The 19,328-nt window shown below is 40.5% G+C and overlaps 1 protein-coding gene across 4 annotated transcripts in view; it reads left to right on the forward strand.

Moving 5' to 3' along the window:
• Positions 1 to 19,328, forward strand: part of clcn2c (chloride channel 2c) — a 565,311-nt gene that overhangs the window by 483,438 nt on the left and 62,545 nt on the right. For all 4 annotated transcript variants that reach the window (XM_048542200.2, XM_048542201.2, XM_048542202.2 and 1 more), the window contains 2 exons: positions 4,189 to 4,379; positions 10,911 to 11,022. In XM_048542200.2, coding sequence (XP_048398157.1) covers positions 4,189 to 4,379; positions 10,911 to 11,022 — 303 coding nt within the window. The remainder of the gene's footprint in view (positions 1 to 4,188; positions 4,380 to 10,910; positions 11,023 to 19,328) is intronic.

Below are 19,328 nucleotides of genomic sequence, written 5' to 3' on the forward strand. Positions count from 1 at the left end.
GGAAATGGCTGATGAAATTCAACATGAGCAAATGCGAGGTTTTGCGCTTTGAAAAAAGAATATAGGCGTGGACTATTTTCTAAACTGTGAGAAAATTCATAAAGCCGAAGAACAAGGGGATCTGGGAGTGCTAGTCCAGGATTCTCTAAAGGTTAACTTGCAAGTTGAGCCCATGATTAAGAAAGCGAATGTAATGTTGTCATTTATCTCAAGAGGGAATATAAAAGTAGCAATGTGCTTTTGAGACTTTATAAAGCTCTAGTTCGGCTCCATTTAGAATACTGTGTCCAATTTGGGCCCCACACCTCAGGAAGGACATACTAGCCCTGGAGATTCACACGGATGATCCCTGGAATGGTAGGTATAACGTATGATGAACGGCTGAGGATCCTGGGATTGTATTCATTAGAGTTTAGAAAGTTGAGGGGAGATCTGATAGAAACATACAAGATAATGCATGGCTTAGAAAGGGTGGACGCTGGGAGGTTGTTTCCATTAGGCAGGAAGACTAGGACCCGTAGGCACAGCCTTAGAATTAGAGGGGGTCAATTTAGAATGGAAATGAGGAGACATTTCTTCAGCCAGAGTGTGGTGGGCCTGTGGAATTCATTGCCACAGAGTGCAGTCGAGGCCGGGATGTTAAATGTCTTCAAGGCAGAGATTACTTACGTGAGGAATAAGAGAATGGTCAAAGAAAGAGTAGGGCCGATCAGGGATAGCATAGGGAACTTGTGTGTGGAGCCTGAGGAGGTAGGGGAAGCCCTAAATGAGTTTTTTGCTTCTGTCTTTACGAAAGAATCGAACTGTGTAGTGAATGAAACCTTTGAAGAGCAGGTGTGCATGCTGGAATGGATAGAGATAGAGGAAGCTGATGTACTGAAAATTTTGTCAAACATTAAGATTGACAAGTCGCCAGGCCCGGATCAGATTTGTCCTCGGCTGCTTTGGGAAGCGAGAAATGCAATTGCTTCGCCACTTGCGAAGATCTTTGCATCCTCGCTCTCCACTGGAGTCGTACCTGAGGACTGGAGAGAGGCAAATGTAATTCCTCTCTTCAAGAAGGGAAATAGGGAAATCCCCGGCAATTATAGACCGGTAAGTCTCACGTCTGTCGTCTGCAAGGTGTTAGAAAGGATTCTGAGGGATAAGATTTATGACCATCTGGAAGAGCATGGCTTGATCAAATACAGTCAACACGGCTTTGTGAGGGGTAGGTCATGCCTTACAAACCTTATCGAGTTTTTTGAGGATGTGACTAGTAAGGTTGATGAGGGTCGAGCTGTGGATGTGGTGTATATGGACTTCAGTAAGGCATTTGATAAGGTTCCCCATGGAAGGCTCATTCAGAAGGTCAGGAGGAATGGGATACAGGGGAACTTAGCTGCTTGGATACAGAATTGGCTGGCCAACAGAAGACAGCGTGTGGTAGTAGAAGGAAAATATTCTGCCTGGAAGTCAGTGGTGAGTGGGGTTCCACAGGGCTCTGTCCTTGGGCCTCTACTGTTTGTAATTTTTATTAATGACTTGGACGAGGGAATTGAAGGATGGGTCAGCAAGTTTGCAGATGACACAAAGGTCGGAGGTGTCGTTGACAGTGTAGAGGGCTGTTGTAGGCTGCAGCGGGACATTGACAGGATGCAGAGATGGGCTGAGAGGTGGCAGATGGAGTTCAACCTGGATAAATGCGAGGTGATGCATTTTGGAAGGTCGAATTTGAAAGCTGAGTACAGGATTAAGGATAGGATTCTTGGCAGCGTGGAGGAACAGAGGGATCTTGGTGTGCAGATACATAGATCCCTTAAAATGGCCACCCAAGTGGACAGGGTTGTTAAGAAAGCATATGGTGTTTTGGCTTTCATTAACAGGGGGATTGAGTTTAAGAGTCGTGAGATCTTGTTGCAGCTCTATAAAACTTTGGTTAGACCGCACTTGGAATACTGCGTCCAGTTCTGGGCGCCCTATTATAGGAAAGATGTGGATGCTTTGGAGAGGGTTCAGAGGAGGTTTACCAGGATGCTGCCTGGACTGGAGGGCTTATCTTATGAAGAGAGGTTGACTGAGCTCGGTCTCTTTTCATTGGAGAAAAGGAGGAGGAGAGGGGACCTAATTGAGGTATACAAGATAATGAGAGGCATAGATAGAGTCGATAGCCAGAGACTATTTCCCAGGGCAGAAATGGCTAGCACGAGGGGTCATAGTTTTAAGCTGGTTGGTGGAAAGTATAGAGGGGATGTCAGAGGCAGGTTCTTTACGCAGAGAGTTGTGAGAGCATGGAATGCGTTGCCAGCAGCAGTTGTGGAAGCAAGGTCATTGGGGTCATTTAAGAGACTGCTGGACATGCATATGGTCACAGAAATTTGAGGGTGCATCCATGAGGATCAATGGTCGGCACAACATTGTGGGCTGAAGGGCCTGTTCTGTGCTGTACTGTTCTATGTTCTATGTTCTATGTTCTATGTTCTATTGATAAATTCTTGATCTCGCAAGGAGTTAAGGGCTACGGGGAGAGTGCGGGTAAGTGGAGTTGAAATGCCCATCAGCTATGATTAAATGGCGGAGTGGACTCAATGGGCTTAATGGCCTTGTTTCCACTCCTATGTCTTGAGGTCTTATGGTTAACTGCTGCCAGATCTGCTGAGCTTTTCCAGCAACTTCTGATTTTGTTCCTGATTTACAACATCCACAGTTCTTTCGGGTTTTATTTGGCCCTTCCCTTCCTTTTCCTGAGACTGTTATGTGGTGTGGCCCCTATGGATTCAGCTGTGTTAGAGATGGGCTGTTCATTCCTCTACTCTTGGCTGATATTCCTGAGTTTGAGACCCATAAGATCTCCACGAAAGACTAAATCACTTACACTAGAGTAGGGCCAGACTCGCACAACAGGACTGCAGATGGCTTGTGGGGCACTGATGGAGACAGGGAGAGAAGCAAGGAAGGGAATAATCAAAGTTGTTCTCTCTCATGGTACACCTATATGTCTTTGTTGACCAAGAACTGGGAACATTTTGTCATGGTTCAGCGATGCACTGAATTTCCAAGACAATACTTTCCACCCTGCTGTTTAAAGGCGTAGAGAGACAGGCTAAGTGTGCAAGCCATCAGTGAGGGCCAACGTGTCTTCAGTTGAGATAACAAGGTGTAGAGCTCGATGAACACAGCAGGCCTAGGAGCAGGAAAGCTGACGTTTCGGGCCTAGACCCTTCTTCATTTGGACTCCCTTTCCGTGGACATGGGTATCAGCGCATTGGTCTGAGATATTATTGCATTTTAGAGATAGGACATTGAGTTGAATGATCAGCCATGATCATATTGAATGGCAGAGCAGACTTGAATGGCTGAATGGCCTACATTTGTTCCTATGTTTCTATGACTGTAGGCATCTCTCTATCAGAGAGAGACACTTATGTGTAGTTATATGTAGTTTGATGAGCAACTCACTGCAAGCGTAGGGCAGGGCTCAAAAGCCTTTAAATAATTCAGAAGGATAGTGGTTTCATAGGCTTGTGTGTTAATTTCATAAATCCCTGTTGGTCTTGTTCTACAAGGTAAACAAGTAGATCCACTGATGAATGTAAACAAAATAGCTCCTTAGCTCTGCAGGTTGGCAGTTTGTACACTCTTAATTGTGACATTAATTAATAAACTTTATATTCCAAGTTAAAGCAGGTGACTGCAGCTTCCAACATCTGTGGTTTTCATACTTTTTGCCATGAATGTCTGTCAAATTTTGAAAGCTAGACAATATGTGATTGCAGAGTTGCTGTATTGTAATCTTATTGTGGTGTAAGATTTATCCAGCTGGAAATATTCTTACAATTACATGAAATAACACTAGGTAAATATTCCGTTTTCTAAAATGAATATTCATTTCTATTCTGAATGCAGTGTGCTCTAACTTACAGCTAAATGAAGTATAACCTTTCTATTTTCATTTAACAACTGTAAAACACTCAACACTGACTGGTTGTTAAGGTGATTTGTTTTCTTTATCTTAATTATTGCTGCTTATTTACTGGATTATGCTGGTAAAACAAATATGAAAGCGGATGATTGCCAGTGTGTGACTTTAACAAGCGTAGATTATTGAGGCTAATCACGTGTGTTTCAGTGTTCACTGCTGATGTTCAAGGTGTTGGCTTTACTGTGCGTAAATATGCAATGAATTCTTGGAACTGTTTTTGCCCTTAGATTCCATGATTCTTCTGGGCTCCATTGAAAGGAGTCAGCTGCAAAGTCTTATTGATAATCAGTTGAGTCGACGGCGGAGGATGGACTATCTGAAGGAGAAAGCTCAGAGTGAGAAGAAGGTGGATGCTGACAGCCACCGAATTATCAATGAAGGAATGAAAGATGTGCATGATTCTGGGGTCAGATTTGAGGTAAGAAGTTGGAGCAGAAGTGAAGAAGCCTTTTGATCATTGAATTCATAATGCATGTAGGACCAACCAATTTATTTCCGGATCTCATCTTACAGACACATTAATTTTAACAGTCAAAATAGAAAGTAGCTTGTATTTATATAGTGTTCTTCATGTCTCACAAAAGTCTGAGTGAACCTGCACCAGATGGACTACAGAGTTCAAGCTGATAGTTCACTACCACCTTCTCAACAAAATTAGATGTAGGAAGAAAATATTAGCTTCATCAGAAATACTAACACCTAAGCAAGGATGTAAAATAGTCCTAAACATTCATCATCACTGAGCGCAATGACCTAAACTGGCCACTAGTCAAGCAAAGTCTTGATTTGAAAATTCTCAACCTTGTTTTAAAATCCCTCTGTGGTTTCATTTCTTTGTATCTCTAGCTTCTTCCAGCCTCCAATCCCTCTAATGCCTCTATGTTGATCTAATTCTGACCTCTTGAGCATTTAACTTTCGTCGCTCCATCGTTGGTGGGCTTGCCTTCAGTTAGCTGCCCTCTAAGCTTCTGAACATTCTCCCTACACATCTCTCTCTCTCTCTCTCTTTCTCTTTCCTCTTTTTCCAGCATACCATAAATCAGATTTCTCTGATCAAGATTTTGGCCATCTGACTTTATGGTTGTCATATTGTCGTATACCATTCTTGTGATGCATATTAGAATGTTTTTCATGTTAAAGGTGCGATGTAAAGATAGGTTATTGTTACATAGAAAGCACCAAAGCCAATTAATGTGCAGCATCCTCCCACAATGTGGTCATGACCAGATAATCAGTTTCTGTGATGTGCATTATGTAATCTATTGCTCAGTTTAACTCTCTATTCTTCAAAATTGTGCCATGAAAACATTTATACCTACACAAGAGAACATCAAGAGCATCAATTTAACTTCCTCAGTGCTGCACTGGAGTGGCAACTTAGTTTTAAATGCTTAGCCTTTAGAATGGGATTTGAACTCACAAGTTACTCACTCAGAATTAAAAATGCTTTCGATGGACTCAGAACAGATACCATAGCTTGAATTTTCATGCAGTTGGAGAGCCGCTGCAGCTTTACAGAAAATGGCAATGTCAACCCAAATCTAGTAGTGCCATCCCCACATATATGACCTACCATGTTTGTGGGGTGGGTGGTTGCGGGCCAGGTGCAGGGGCAGTGGGAGAATTGGGAAGTGTTCTAATTTCCACATCTGCAGTTACTAGAACCCACTACATTGGGGAGATGAAGTACAGTCCAGTGACCGCTCTACGTTATGCCCAGAAAAATGACCCTGAGCCTCAAGTTGTCTACCATTGTGTTCCTATGCCAGCATTTCTGTCTCAGGCTTGCAGCAGTGCTCCAGCAGGACTCAGTACAAACTGGAAGAACAACATTTCATCATCCACTTGGAGACATTACAGCCATCAGGACTCAATATTGTGTTTAATAATTTTAGAGCATATTGCTATTGGTAGGACTTCTCTGACACATCATTCTGCCACACTTTCTATATTATAACAGTGACTACACTTTAAAAAAGTACTTCATTGAAAGTTGTATGACATCTGGAACATTTTGTCAATTCTGATGCATTTTCCATGTCAGAAGTTACTGAATCCAAAGCCTAACATCTTCATTGTGGTGGGTGTTATTGCTTAGAATAGACAATCAATTCCTTTACCTTGCTCTTAATTATTCTGTTCCACCCACACTGCCAGGAAACTGTTTTATCAGTGTCAGCAAATTTCTTTACTTGGATGAAAGCATTGCTACCAAATAAATCTATCATGGAATTGGGAAGCTGCTGTATAATTCACTGAAATATCCATCTGCAAGTGTTAGCACAAGAAATACAAACATATTGACATTAAACAAAAAATATTGAGGTGCTTTTCAAGCTTGTATAATAATTCACAAATAACACTGATGAACCCCCATATAGAAATCTATTTGGTGTACTACATGACACTAATAGGACTGAAGTTATTCACAAATCTAAATATTCCTTTTGTCTGTGAACAGAATTTCAAGTCTGATTACGTTAAACAATGTCTTTCTTCATCTGTTGTGAACTGTTTGCATGGTGGCCTTGCTAAGCACCAGGATAGGTTGCATTTAATTTCAATTAAACTGTGATCCATAGAGCAACTAATATCCCGCAGAACTCCATTTTATGGTTGTCTCAGAGAGGTCCCTATATCCTTTCATGAAACATTATGAATGTCATTCATAATAGATTGGCTTTCTTTCAGGACATCATAATCTATCCAGATCTTTGGCATTGTTGTATCACAGTTGTAAATTGAAGGGAAATACATTTTATCTTAGAATAATTTTCCTAATTCTTTTAATTTAGTTTTTGACATACCTCCCTCCCAATCCTGCTCCCACCGTTTCTAATTCTTCATTGCATAAATTTAGTTTGTCTATTATAACAGCTTGGATGACACGATAGGCTTTGTGCTTTGAAAACAAGAGACTAGATTAAAATATCCAGAAGAAATGCAACAGTCATTCAGCCCATCAAGTTTGCTCTGTCATTCAATAAACTCATGACTGACCTGATAAACCTCAACTCCAGCCTCCTGCCTTTTTAGCTCAGTGGCCTGGATGGCTGGTTTGCAATGTGGAGTGATGCTGACAGTATAGGTTCGATTCCTCTACTGACTGAAGTTACCATGAAGATCCTGGCCTCTCAACCTCTCCCCTTGTCTGAGATGTGGTGACATTTGGATTAAATGCACCACTAGTCGCCTCTCACTAATGAGAGAGCAGCTCTGTGGTCCTCTGGGATAATGGCGATTTTTAAAAAATCTAAATAATTATGGCCTCAGCACTAATCCCTGTGGCCGTCCAATAGTTGCAGATTGTCTTCTATAAGTTAGCCAGTCTGCTACCTGTGCTAATATAATATATCTTAGGTTCTAATTTTATTAAGTAGCCTTATGTGTGGGACCTTATCAAACACCTTCTGGAAATCCAAACATATAACATCCACTTTACTAGCTTCAAAATCTTTCCACTCCCGACCTCATCCCATGACCAACCGTCCCTCTCATCCCTGCATCCTTGACCTGTCCATCTTCTGTCCCACCTATCTGCTCCTCCCACCTCACTGATCAATCCCTACCACTATCTACCTACACTCACCTATCGCCATCCCACCTACCTTCCCCAGCCAGACCTCTCCTCTCTTTCTTTATTTCAGAGTCCCCTTTCCCTCCCCCATTTCTGAAGAAAGGTCCCAACCCAAAACATCAGCTTCCCTCCTCCTCTGATGCTGCCTGTCCTGCTGTGTTCCTCTAGCTCCCACTGTGTTATCTCAGACTCCAGCATTGGCAGTTCTTACTAACAATAATATCCACTGTTCCCTCTTTATCATACCACCCTATTACCTCCTCAAAATAACTCATTTGTCAGGCATGATTTCTTCTTGATGAATCCATGCTGACTCTTTGATTAAATTGTATATGTCTAAATGTTCAAACATTTTGCCAATGTCAAATGTTAAGCTAACTGGCCTATCCCTGTTTCTTGCCTTCCTCCCTTTTTGAATTAGGGTTTTATATGAGTAATTTTCTAACACTCTGGGAAATTTCCAGAATTCTAAGAATTCTTAGAAAATTGCTACCCAGGTATCCACCATCTCTGTATGATTTCCTTTATTATGCGAGGATTTGACCCATCCGGTCCAGGGGACTTATCAGCCTTTAGCCTCATTACACTCTCTTATGCTTTTTTTTAGATTAGATTAGATTCCCTACAGTGTGGAAACAGGCCCTTTGGCCCAACAAGTCCACACCACCCCTTGAAGCATCCCACACACCCCTGAACAGTACGGGAAATTTAGCATGGCCAATCCACCTAGCCTGCACATCTTTGGACTGTGGGAGGAAACCGGAGCACCCGGAGGAAACCCCCGCAGACACTGGGAGAACGTGCAAACTCCACACGGACAGTTGCCTGAGGCTGGAATCGAACCCGGGTCCCTGGTGCTGTGAGGCTGCAGTGCTAACCACTGAGCCACCGTGCCGCCCCTTTTCTGCAGTGATAGCGACTGTATTTCCTCCCACTCCAACCTCATATCTTTTTCTTCTTTCCTTTTGAAAAGTCACATACTCCTGAATATGTAATTCCCAGCTTTGATATCCTTATAACCATGTCTCCATAGTGGCTATAAGATCATTCCAAGTAACATCTATTTTTGTTGATATCATTAAATAAATAGATGTTCCACAGTGTGGTCAAATCCGCTTGCTTTACATATCCCTTCCCCAGAGCTCGCCTCACCTCTACTGAGTTTAAATTCCTCTCTACAGCCCAAGGTATTCAGTTTTTCCAGACTGTGGTTTCAAGTGAAGCCCTACCCACTGGAACAGCTCCCTTTTACCCCAGTATTTGTACCATGAATGGAATCCCCTTCCTCCCACACCAATTTTTGAGCCCCACGTTTGAATCCTTGATGTCATTACCCTCTGACAGTCTGCCTGTGGATCAGATAGTTAGCCCAAGAATTTTAGCTTAGAAGCTTTGCTTTTAAATTTAGAGCTGAACTGTTCAAATTCTTTCAGCAGAACCCCCTTTCCAGACCCCGCCATGTCTTTGGTGTCAATGTACATGACAGCTACTTGATCATTAAATAGTGGCAATCCTGCTAATTACACTGTCCCCAGCCCCAACTACATGCCTATTTCCCAAACCGCACTCCCCCAACTTGATTGTCTCCCTGTACCGAGGTGAGGTGGTCAGTTTATTCATTTTCCCTTCAATTCCCATTCTCATCCATGCAGTTTGTAAGAACTTTATATCTATTGGGCTGTTGCAGAGGCTCATTGAATGCTACCCCTGGGTCCCTATAACCTCACCTGCAGTGATACCCTCCTGATTACAGACCACATTTGAATTCCTTAATCTGAGTGGTGGGACTGACCTCTGGAACAATGTGTCCGAGGAACTTTCCCAGCTCCCAATCCTCCTTTTGCCTCTTTCGTCTAGGGTCCGTCCAATGATCAGTAGCAGAGGATCCACAACGGTAGAGGCTTCTCAGGAGACTCACTATTCTTAATTGACAAGACTGTTTATTGCATGACAGCAATACTGCATTAGAAGTCAGGGTAGGTATTAGGAATCTTGGTAGCTGAACAGAATTTACATGCTCCCTAGAAAGGCTAGTCTAGAACTCTCAGCTTTTATCACATGACTACATCTGTGTGAGGTTGTCTGAAAGGTGGAGCACAATGTAACAAAGGCACAAAATCTCACCAAAGCATTCCTCATTATTAACCGTTATATATAGTGCATACATGATAATAATATTACCTCTACTACGACTCCATCTCCTTCCAGGTTTTGGATGTCATAAGGCCAGGCATCCTGTGCACTTCACAGTTTTCCAAGAATGCCCTCCCTTCAGACACTTTTCCTCAAACTCTGTTGACCTTGGTTCTAATTCATGGATCATTTCTTCATTGGAGGAACTTTTATCTCTGCACAATCCTTTGAGGAGAGGATTTTCATTTTCAGTTGGTCATTATCTTATCCAAAGGATTTCTATTCTCCTGAAGTCCTTTCACTGAGATGTTCTTCCCATGCAGCATCTGGAGAAGCATTTTAATTCTGCAAACATTCTGCCGTTCAGACTCCATGTATCAGTCTCACTGCTGTAACAAGAACATTGTCTTACACTCTTAAAAATGGCCACAACTTAAATTTTGCCAAACCCCCATAGTGTGTCAACTCCCTTTTAGTTTGTAGACCAAAAGGGAAAAATATATAGTAAAGTATTATTATTTGTTCAAAACAATGGAATCATGTGGTTTACTCTGTTATGAATTACCCTGGATCTCTCATTTTGTCTGCTTTACAAATCACTTGTACTTATCCTTCGCTGGATGTTTACATACAGGCAGTCTGGTCCTGGCTTGTAACAGAATTTAGATTGCACTAGCTTCAGTGGTTAGCCATGGCAGCCTGTGTCCCCATACGGTACTCTGGGCCTCTAGAATAGTAACCCATTGAGGGCACCATTATTAAGCCAAATTCTCAGCTTACAAAAGAAAACAAAGATTATGCATTTTGGATTTATGTTTCCCATTATTTACTATATTTTGGGCTCTGAATCTTTTTCACTTGCTGTTTTGTTGCAATATGCTATAATATTTTGAATTTAGCGATTTGATGATGGTCTCATTTTTAATTATGTCTATGATAATCTCTCAAACAGTGACTATACTTATCAAATGAACAGTATTTTGAATCAATATCTAGCTAGTGTTGTCAAATCAGTCAAAAATAAACTCAGCTCTGCCAATGAAGAAATCATTTTTTTAAAAAGGAGACAACTTCTGAAACATTTGTCACAGTTCTAGTGGAATTCAATACATAGAAAATTGGCTTCCTGGTAGAGGAATGTATTAGATCCGAGGATTGAATTTGCAGAAACGTTTGTTTTAAGGTACCACCTTACTAATACATGCATTTCTGACGCACCTAATGTTTGTTTCCCCAAAGGTTGGTACCGAGGGGTCGTCATTTTCTCCAACTCGAAATGGATCACAGAAGCCATTGAAACCAGCTTTAAAACGAGTTCCAAGTAGTTCTCATGATATTGCATCAGGAACAGGTAAGCTTGCAGTGAGCAGAAATGAAGAAGTTCTCAGCCATAATTCTGTTTCCATGGAAACAGTTCATCAGCTTTTTAGCACTTTAGGAAAAATCCAAAGGTCTGCTCTTTCAGGCTATGTATACCTACAGTAACACAAGCCGCTGTGCTCTACGTCATGTGGGAAATTATGCAAAAATATTCATTACACTGATGTACATCAGTTAACTAGGCCACATTCAAGAAGTTGATGTTAGGTTCAATAATGTCATTTTCAACTTAGAAGACATGTTCCATGAGCTTAACTCTGGTCATAATGTTTAACCTGTTTCTGTCCATTTTGAAAGCCATTGCTCAAACATCTGTGCAGAGTACGGCTGTGTGTTCAAAGAATTATATCTGTGCAAACTTCTGTCCATTGCTATCTATTTACACTCCTAGATACACAATTTCAAAATAAACTGTTAAACAAAATGTGTTGAGAAAAAAAATCACATCCCACCCCTACTTTACGGCACTGCCACATGGATGAAAGCCAACATGTCAAGTTTTTATTTTAAATATGGATGTAGAAATAGCAATCCCAAAATATGATTAGAATCTATTACTTTAAAATCTTAAGGTTCTGAGGAAGCATTACTCAACCTTTAAATGTTAACATTGGGAAATTAGGGATGGGCAATAAATGCAGGCCTAACCAGTAACACCTCCATCCTGTGAATGAATAAAGAAAAAACACGCACAGATGTTGCCGGACCTGCTGAGCTTTACAGGCAATTTCTGCTATTGTTTCGGATTTACAGCATCCACAGGTTCTTTCAGTTTTTACCTTTAAAATCTTGACTGAATGTTGACTGCGTGCCCAGTTCACACCCTCTAAACCTGCTTCAGCTGAAGACTGCAAAGGTCTATACCAAGCTGCACTTAATCTAGTGCCTTTAGGATAGTAAAACATTCCAAGGTATTTTAGAGGACCATTGTGAAACAACATTTAGCTATGATGCAAATAAAGCATATTTGACAAGAAGATGAAAACCATGGTCAGGGAGAATGGTTTTAAAGAAGGACAGAGAGGTATAGAATCTGGGAAATTTAGGGAAGGAATTTCATGTCAAAATGTTCAGGCATCTATAGACACAGGCATAATGGGGCACAATTAAAATCCGGGTTCTCTCAACTTGAGCAGAATTGAAGATGCGTAGATATCTCAGAGGGTTTGGGGATGGAGAAGATTAAACGTAAGCAGGGGTGAAACCATATACGATTTGAAAACAAGGATGAGAGATGAAAAATGGAGCTGTAACCTAACTCGTGGCCAGTGTATTCAGTGAGTTCTTAGCTGCTGGACAAGCAGGACTTTAAGGAGTGGAGGAGGAGAATTAGGTTAGGGCCAGTAATGTTCTGATAATGTCACGTTTTCAGTAGGGAGAATATGGGAAGCTGGTTTGGAATGAATTGGAACAATTGAGGCTGGAGGTTAAAAAAAAAGAGGAAGGTTTCGACAGTAATAGGCTGAGGCAAGTGTGGGAAAGATGTTTTTTGCAGGTTGGAAATAGACAGAATTGGCAACGGTGAAGATGTGGGATTAGAATCTCAGCTCAGACTCATATAGAAGATTCAAATTTCAAACTGTTTAATTCAATTTCAGATGGTAGGCATAGAGGTATGTGAAATCCTGGAATTTTACGGAATGCTGTTCCACAGTTTGACAGTTCTGAGGAAGGGTCACTGGAGCCAAAACATTAACTCTGCTTTCTCCTCCACAGATGCTGCCAGACATGCTGAGCTTTTCCAGCAACTTTGTTTTTGTCACAGTTTGACAAAGGTCTGTCTCTCTTTATCGATTTATGTTTGCAGTCACTAATTCTGCCCAAGCCCATCACCTCACATATTGCTTGCTTTCATTGCCTTCAGTATTAAATAGCTATATCAGATCCCCACTAAGTCTCTGTTTGCAGTGGCAAAATCTGAGGCATTGTCTAACCCTCAGTCCGGGGAGGCAATGGCCTAGAAGTACTGTTGCTGGACTGTTAATCCAGAGACCCAGGTAACATTCTGGGGACAAGGTTCGAATCCCGCCACGGCAGCTGGTGGAATTTGAATTCAATAAACATCTGAATTTAGGAATCTAATTATGGCTATGAATCCATTGCCGATTTTCAGGAAAAACCCACCCAGTTCACTAATGTCCTTTAGGGAAGGAAACTGCCAACTTTACCTGGTCTGGCCTACACATCCTAACTCCAAATCCGTAGCAATATGATTGATTCTTAACTTCCCTCTGGGCAATTAGGGATGGACAATAAATGCTGCCTAGCCAGTGACGCCCTCATCCTGTGAATAAATAAAGAAAAAAGCCTTCAATATAAGCAGATATTTCTGGAAATATTCAACAAATCAGGCAGCATCAATCCTCACCTTGCTTACAAAAGTACCTGAGGAACTGGAGAAGATAGAGCAGGTGTTAGAAGAGCGAATGAAGTGACCTGCAGAAAGCAGTTCCTGCAGAGGTTGGAGTGAAAGCTGTGTTAGATTATGAAATTAGCTGAGGTGGTAGAAATGGTGAGAAAATGGTCTGTTGAATGCAAATGTGCAGGCTGATGTGATGGAAAAAGAGCGCAGTGGACGGGGTGTGCCTAAACTTCTGGTGAAGAAAAAAATAGAAATGAAACATTGTGGTTGTAGGTCCAGCAGTTTAGCAGGGAATCTTTAACTGAGGAATAAAGTGAGATATGTCAGAAACTTACATGTGGAAACTGGTGTCATCAATGGGAGGGAGTACCTAGTGTATGTGAATTGAATCTTTACATGAAGCCAAACAGGAAGAGTTGTAATGCAGTTAGTTGTAAGTGTTGACAGACTTGTACTAGATGTTAAAATCCGTTCTCAGAGATATAGAGAGAAAAATGGACAGGATAAGAGATATAAAAGAAAGATGTGAGTAGAAATTTGAAGATTAATTGAATTCAGAGCAAGAGTGATGCGAAACATTTCTGTGCTGTACATCTCTATGACTCTATAAAATAATGTTGATTTAAACTCTTTTAATACAAAATGAAGGGAGAGGTCACACAATGCACCTCTTTACATCACTTGTTATGAATTGTTCCACATGCATTTCTGCTCAAATTTCACTCTTTCATTTCAGTGATCGCCACTACCTCCATGATGCTCAACATTCCTTCAACTGCGTAATAAAATTCACCTTCTCCTCTCTGCAGTGCCATATGCTCAGTTGGGGTATTTATTTCCTGCATCATCAATTCATTCACAGTGTGATTGTCTATCTTCACAGCTCAATGATCATATGCCAAAGGGCTCATCATTGCTGCCCTTCTATTAGTTTCTCCAGAAACACATTAGGAAACAAAACCTAATGATGTAAGGTCAGGAGGGGCTACCTGCATTAAGCAATGCATGATTGGGTATAGATGTTTTGTTATACAAAATTATAGTAGGATTATCAAAGCAGAATTTCTTCTGCACCACTTTTATTCGTAACTGCAATATCGCTTAAAATATTGTAGAAAACAAATCAGATAATATAATAGCTCAAATTAAATCCCCTTAATGTTAATTTTCCAGTCACATGATGCTTTGCCATAATATCAAACCTTGGACTTCAAAAAATATAAAATCAACTTAGATTTTATTAGTTGATTTTCTGCTTTGTAATACCTAATGTAAATGTAGCTGTTATACTGCACAACCTTTCAGGCAAAATTTAATAAATTTTCAGATGATTTGCAATTCAATCAAATCATAATATTGCAGCTGTACAGGCAGCTATAAAATTTTAGGTGACTGCCAGATGAATTTGCAATGGGCTTAGACAGATAATTCAAATGTCAAATAGTTTAAAAGGTAATACATTGAAATTCACTTCCATGCAAATCTGAAATGTTAACTCAACCCAACTGAAAGTATATTAGTTAAAATTTTCCCCTATTTATTGCTGCAGGTCTTAGTTTGTCAATACATATATACCCCAAAATTAATGCTATAGAGCGTTATGCCAACTTATTTCCATTAGAATAACTTCTGAAGTAAGATTTTTGAAAATTTATTTATGGGATGTGGGCTCTGCTAGCAAGGTCAGTGATTATTGTTCAGCACTATGAAGGAAGCGGCGATTTGCTGTAGTCCATATGACAAAGATGCTGCTCTAATGCTGTTACCATGTAAAAAGATGATATATTTCCAAGTCAGGATGTGATTTGGAGGGATACTTTCAAGTGATGGTGTTCCCACATGCATCTAAAATTATCCTTCTAAAAGGTAAAAGTTTCAACTGTGGGAGGATTATGAAGAAGCTTTGGTGAGTTGCTGCAATGTGTTTTGCTATTTGCAGTCATTGTGCATCATTGATAGAAAATTCAAAAGTTTAAAATTTAGGGTCCAATCAAGTTTTATCCTGGATGATAGCAAGATTCGTGAGTGTTGCTGGCAAGGAGCACTACATCAGGATTATAAGAAAAAAATGGAGCTTTTAAGTTTTGAAATGATATATTATGAGAAAACCATGGAAGTATATAACACAGCTTGAGGAAATTATTATGTTCTGGCCAATTAAACTATTACAATGGACAAGGAAGCAAAGTTCAAGCCAGAAACCTACAAATTTAAGACAAGTGTCAGGAACTTCTTAATACTTACAATGTACTCTGAGAAAAGAGAGAGAACAAACTCTGGAATGAGTTAACAAATAGCTGAATTAAAATACTGAAAATGTTTAAAAAGTGGAAAGTAGATATTTGACATATTGGGGAGTTGAGAAGCTGAGGCCTGGTGCAAAGCAGCCATGATCTTGAATGATCTTTAAACAAGTGAATGACTGTCTCCTTCTCTATTTCTTGTATTGGTATGTCCTTACGTCTGTGATTAAGCTAGGCTTTTACCTCTTAAGTGAACCAAGCTCATAAATTTATTGAACATATATTTTCGTCCTAATCAACCTTACCATACCTTCCACAGAATGCATGAAATTTGCAGGACTATTATGCCATTCTTTGCTGTCCCCTTATTCATGAAAATCCAATCACAGCCCATCACTAAATTTCAGTCGGCTTATTCTTCTGTTGGAGGACTCATGAAAGTTTGGGTTCAGCTCCCACCTGCTCTAGAGGTGTCAGAACATATCTGAACAGGTTGCTTAAAAGTATGTGTACTTTGACACTGGAAAGCCTATCTTGTTCCCTTTGCAAACAATTTACAGATCTAACAATCTCTCCTCTGTAAAAATTAATGTGTACTTAACAACTGTGTATGCAATGGAGATCCTTTTATTGGGTTCTTAAAGCTAACTCTCTTCTAAAAATCGAGCTTCCCTTCAAATGATTCAACTTTATTTCCTCTGGTATTTTCCCCCTCCCCGTTGTTACATTTCAATGACTGATTTGCTGATTAGTACAATCTTACATCTTTCAGTGAATCCTAGAGCTGTCAAAAGTTTGGGACTACCACACACACTTCATACATTTATTGGTGGTAGTTTCCTCTTAAGCATATTTGTATTTTTCTCTTGTGGGAGATGAGCTATGTTGCCATGTAGTACTAGCTTTCTTTTGAAATCTGAACCAAATGTTTGTATCTTTTGCATCAAACCACCAAATACAGACTGGACAGGACAAGTTTTGATCTAAATTGTTAAGCTGCACAATAAGGTGAACATGTCAGTGCAGCAATTAAAAATTCATTTAATTTTAATTTTGTTACACAGAAATATTGCTTCCGTCCAAGCTGTCATGCACCATCATCTTGCTTGAGGTGATTTCCTAAACCTGTTTAATTAGGCTCTGCATTATTTTTGCAGCAAGTTATTCCATGAGTCCATCAGCCCAGGGTCCTGGTGTCTCACATTTTAATAAAATTTAACTGCTGCATTCCTGTTCCCACGCAGGATGAACATCAACCAAAAGAACTAGCCAAGCTTTCACCAAGCAATCCTGTTTTGGAACTAACTTCATTTAGAGCATGGCAAGAAGGAAAATATATTTTCCCCTCCATTTTGATTGTTAGTTGTTGCTTTCCTTCCCATCATTCAAGGTTATTATATCAAGATCTAATTCAAGTACACACTCAGTAGCCTGTGGCCATTATTCTGTAGAAAAGTGGTCCAAATAATACAGAAACAAGCCAAGGAAGTTGATTTAAATCCAGATGGGATGATTTCCTTTGTGTATGATGTATAATAAAGTTATAAATAGATTCCTTACATCTTGGAGTTATGACTGCACTATACACGACAGAGAAGACCCTTCACACCAATTGTCTTTGTACTTTTCTTAACATGTGCATTTGGGATGTAGACCATCTAAAACTGAGAAGGTTGTCTGTTTTCCGTCATGATGTTTATTGCACGTAAATGACGCTTGAATGAATGAATGATGATTGATTGTCACTTGTACTCTACAATGAACAACACAGTAAAATTCAGTGAAAATCTTTAACTGTCGCCGTAATCCAGCACCATTTTGAATTATTTAAGTATATAAAGAATAAGAAGACAGAGCTGAAAGAGAGTTGGTCTTCATTCTGCTGCCTCTGCCATGTGTCCTGTGCCCAGAGCCAGCTGAGCAGCGGCACATGCCACCACCCCTCAGCTGCACCAATGTCCGAGTCACTGTGCTTCAGGCACCATCTCTGCACCACTGGGCCCACCTCACCACTGATGCCAGGCCCTATGTTGGACCCATACTTTCATTGCTGATATCTTGGAGCCCCCACTCCAGGCCCATCCCAACCAGGAGTCTCTGGCTCCTTTGCCACTGTCTTGGTGACACCTGGAGTACCCGTTCCAGGCATACCATACTGCTGCCGCTTCAGCTGCTGCCTTGCCAATGCCTGGAGCCCCCAGTCCAGGCTACCACAATGAGGAGTTCCTGGTTCCACTGCCAGGCCAGGCCTCTACCTCAATGAGAGTCCCACTCTGGCCACTCTCCTCCGCGATGTCACCTCCGCTGCCAGTGCCAGGAAAAAGATGAAGAAAAAGAAAAGCGTCAAAAAGGCTAAGGATAGAAGAGGGGAAGCAGCCAGTCTGGAGCAAACGGCCTCAGGAGCCCAAATGCTGCCTATCTTTGCCAGTACTACTGTCTTGGAACTTCATCCTTGAGCCAGTTCTCATACTTTCTAATTGCACAAGTAAATTTGTTTTGCTTCATCTCGTACCACAAAGATAATCCTTATCATTTTTTGTGAGCTCTTTACTCTGTCCTTAAGGCTTTGCACTCTTAACTATCTGAGAAACCAGACAGTCAATCTATTCTTTTGCCTGGTACGTGACACCATTAGACTGCTTTTGTAAATAGAAATCTGCAATGAATTTGATATTTTTCTTTTGAATAACCGCCATCGAAGTTCAGCCGTGCATCTTGTAATCATAGTTAATTTGATTTGTATCTGCGTACACAACATTCATTTATTTGCATTAAACAGCATTAGCCCAACAGCTGAGGCTCTCCAGATCCCTTTGAATCATCATGCATTTTGACATCCCATGCCAGCGATGAACTTTAAAATTGTGCTTTTGCTCTATCATCATGTCTAGATCGTACATTCAGCCAAGTCATTTGAACAGAAGCACATTAAATAATGTCAGTTGAAAATCAATATTCTCTTTTGTACTTTGAAGATATCTTCTTTTATTTAATAATGCTTACAATGCTTTTCATTTCATAATAGCACCTGTCTAAGATGAACACACAGAGCAGCATAATACTGAAATGTTAAGCATGTGGGGCCACAATAGTTTTGACCAAAGGTCATCCAACTGAGGCTTCCTGTCTTCATCATTGCTCGCAGACCTGCTGAATATTTCCAGCATTTTCTATGTTGATGTCTGCACAAATTGCTTGTTGAATTTGTTTTAGCATTCATTTGAATGCTAAGAGTGAATGGTAAAGAAATCTAATAAGATTTAAACCAACTCTATATTTACAACAAAATAAAACTAAAATGTTGCAGACACTGGATATCTGAAATAAAAACAGGGAGCGTTTGAGATTAGGGGAATATTTTCATGATTGCTCCAGCTAGTTCTAAAAATATTACATTCTCAAATACTTATTAAAGTAAAGAAAGTTGCCATAGTCCCAGAGGACCATAGGGGTGCTGTCTCTCTTGTTAGAGAGAGAGAACTGATGGCGAGTTTAACTCAGGGTCACCACATGTTAGGAAGTGGTTGAGGATCATCGTGGTAACCTCTGCTGGTACAGGAATTGAACCCATGCTGTTTGTGTCACTCTGTAATGCAAATGAGCCGTCTTGCCAACTGAGCTAACCAACCCCCTTTTTTAAACATGCAAGTCTGTTAGAGCAGCATAGGTAGA

The sequence above is a fragment of the Stegostoma tigrinum genome, chromosome 14 (genome assembly GCF_030684315.1).
Source record: "Stegostoma tigrinum isolate sSteTig4 chromosome 14, sSteTig4.hap1, whole genome shotgun sequence".
Taxonomy (NCBI): Eukaryota; Metazoa; Chordata; class Chondrichthyes; order Orectolobiformes; family Stegostomatidae; genus Stegostoma; species Stegostoma tigrinum.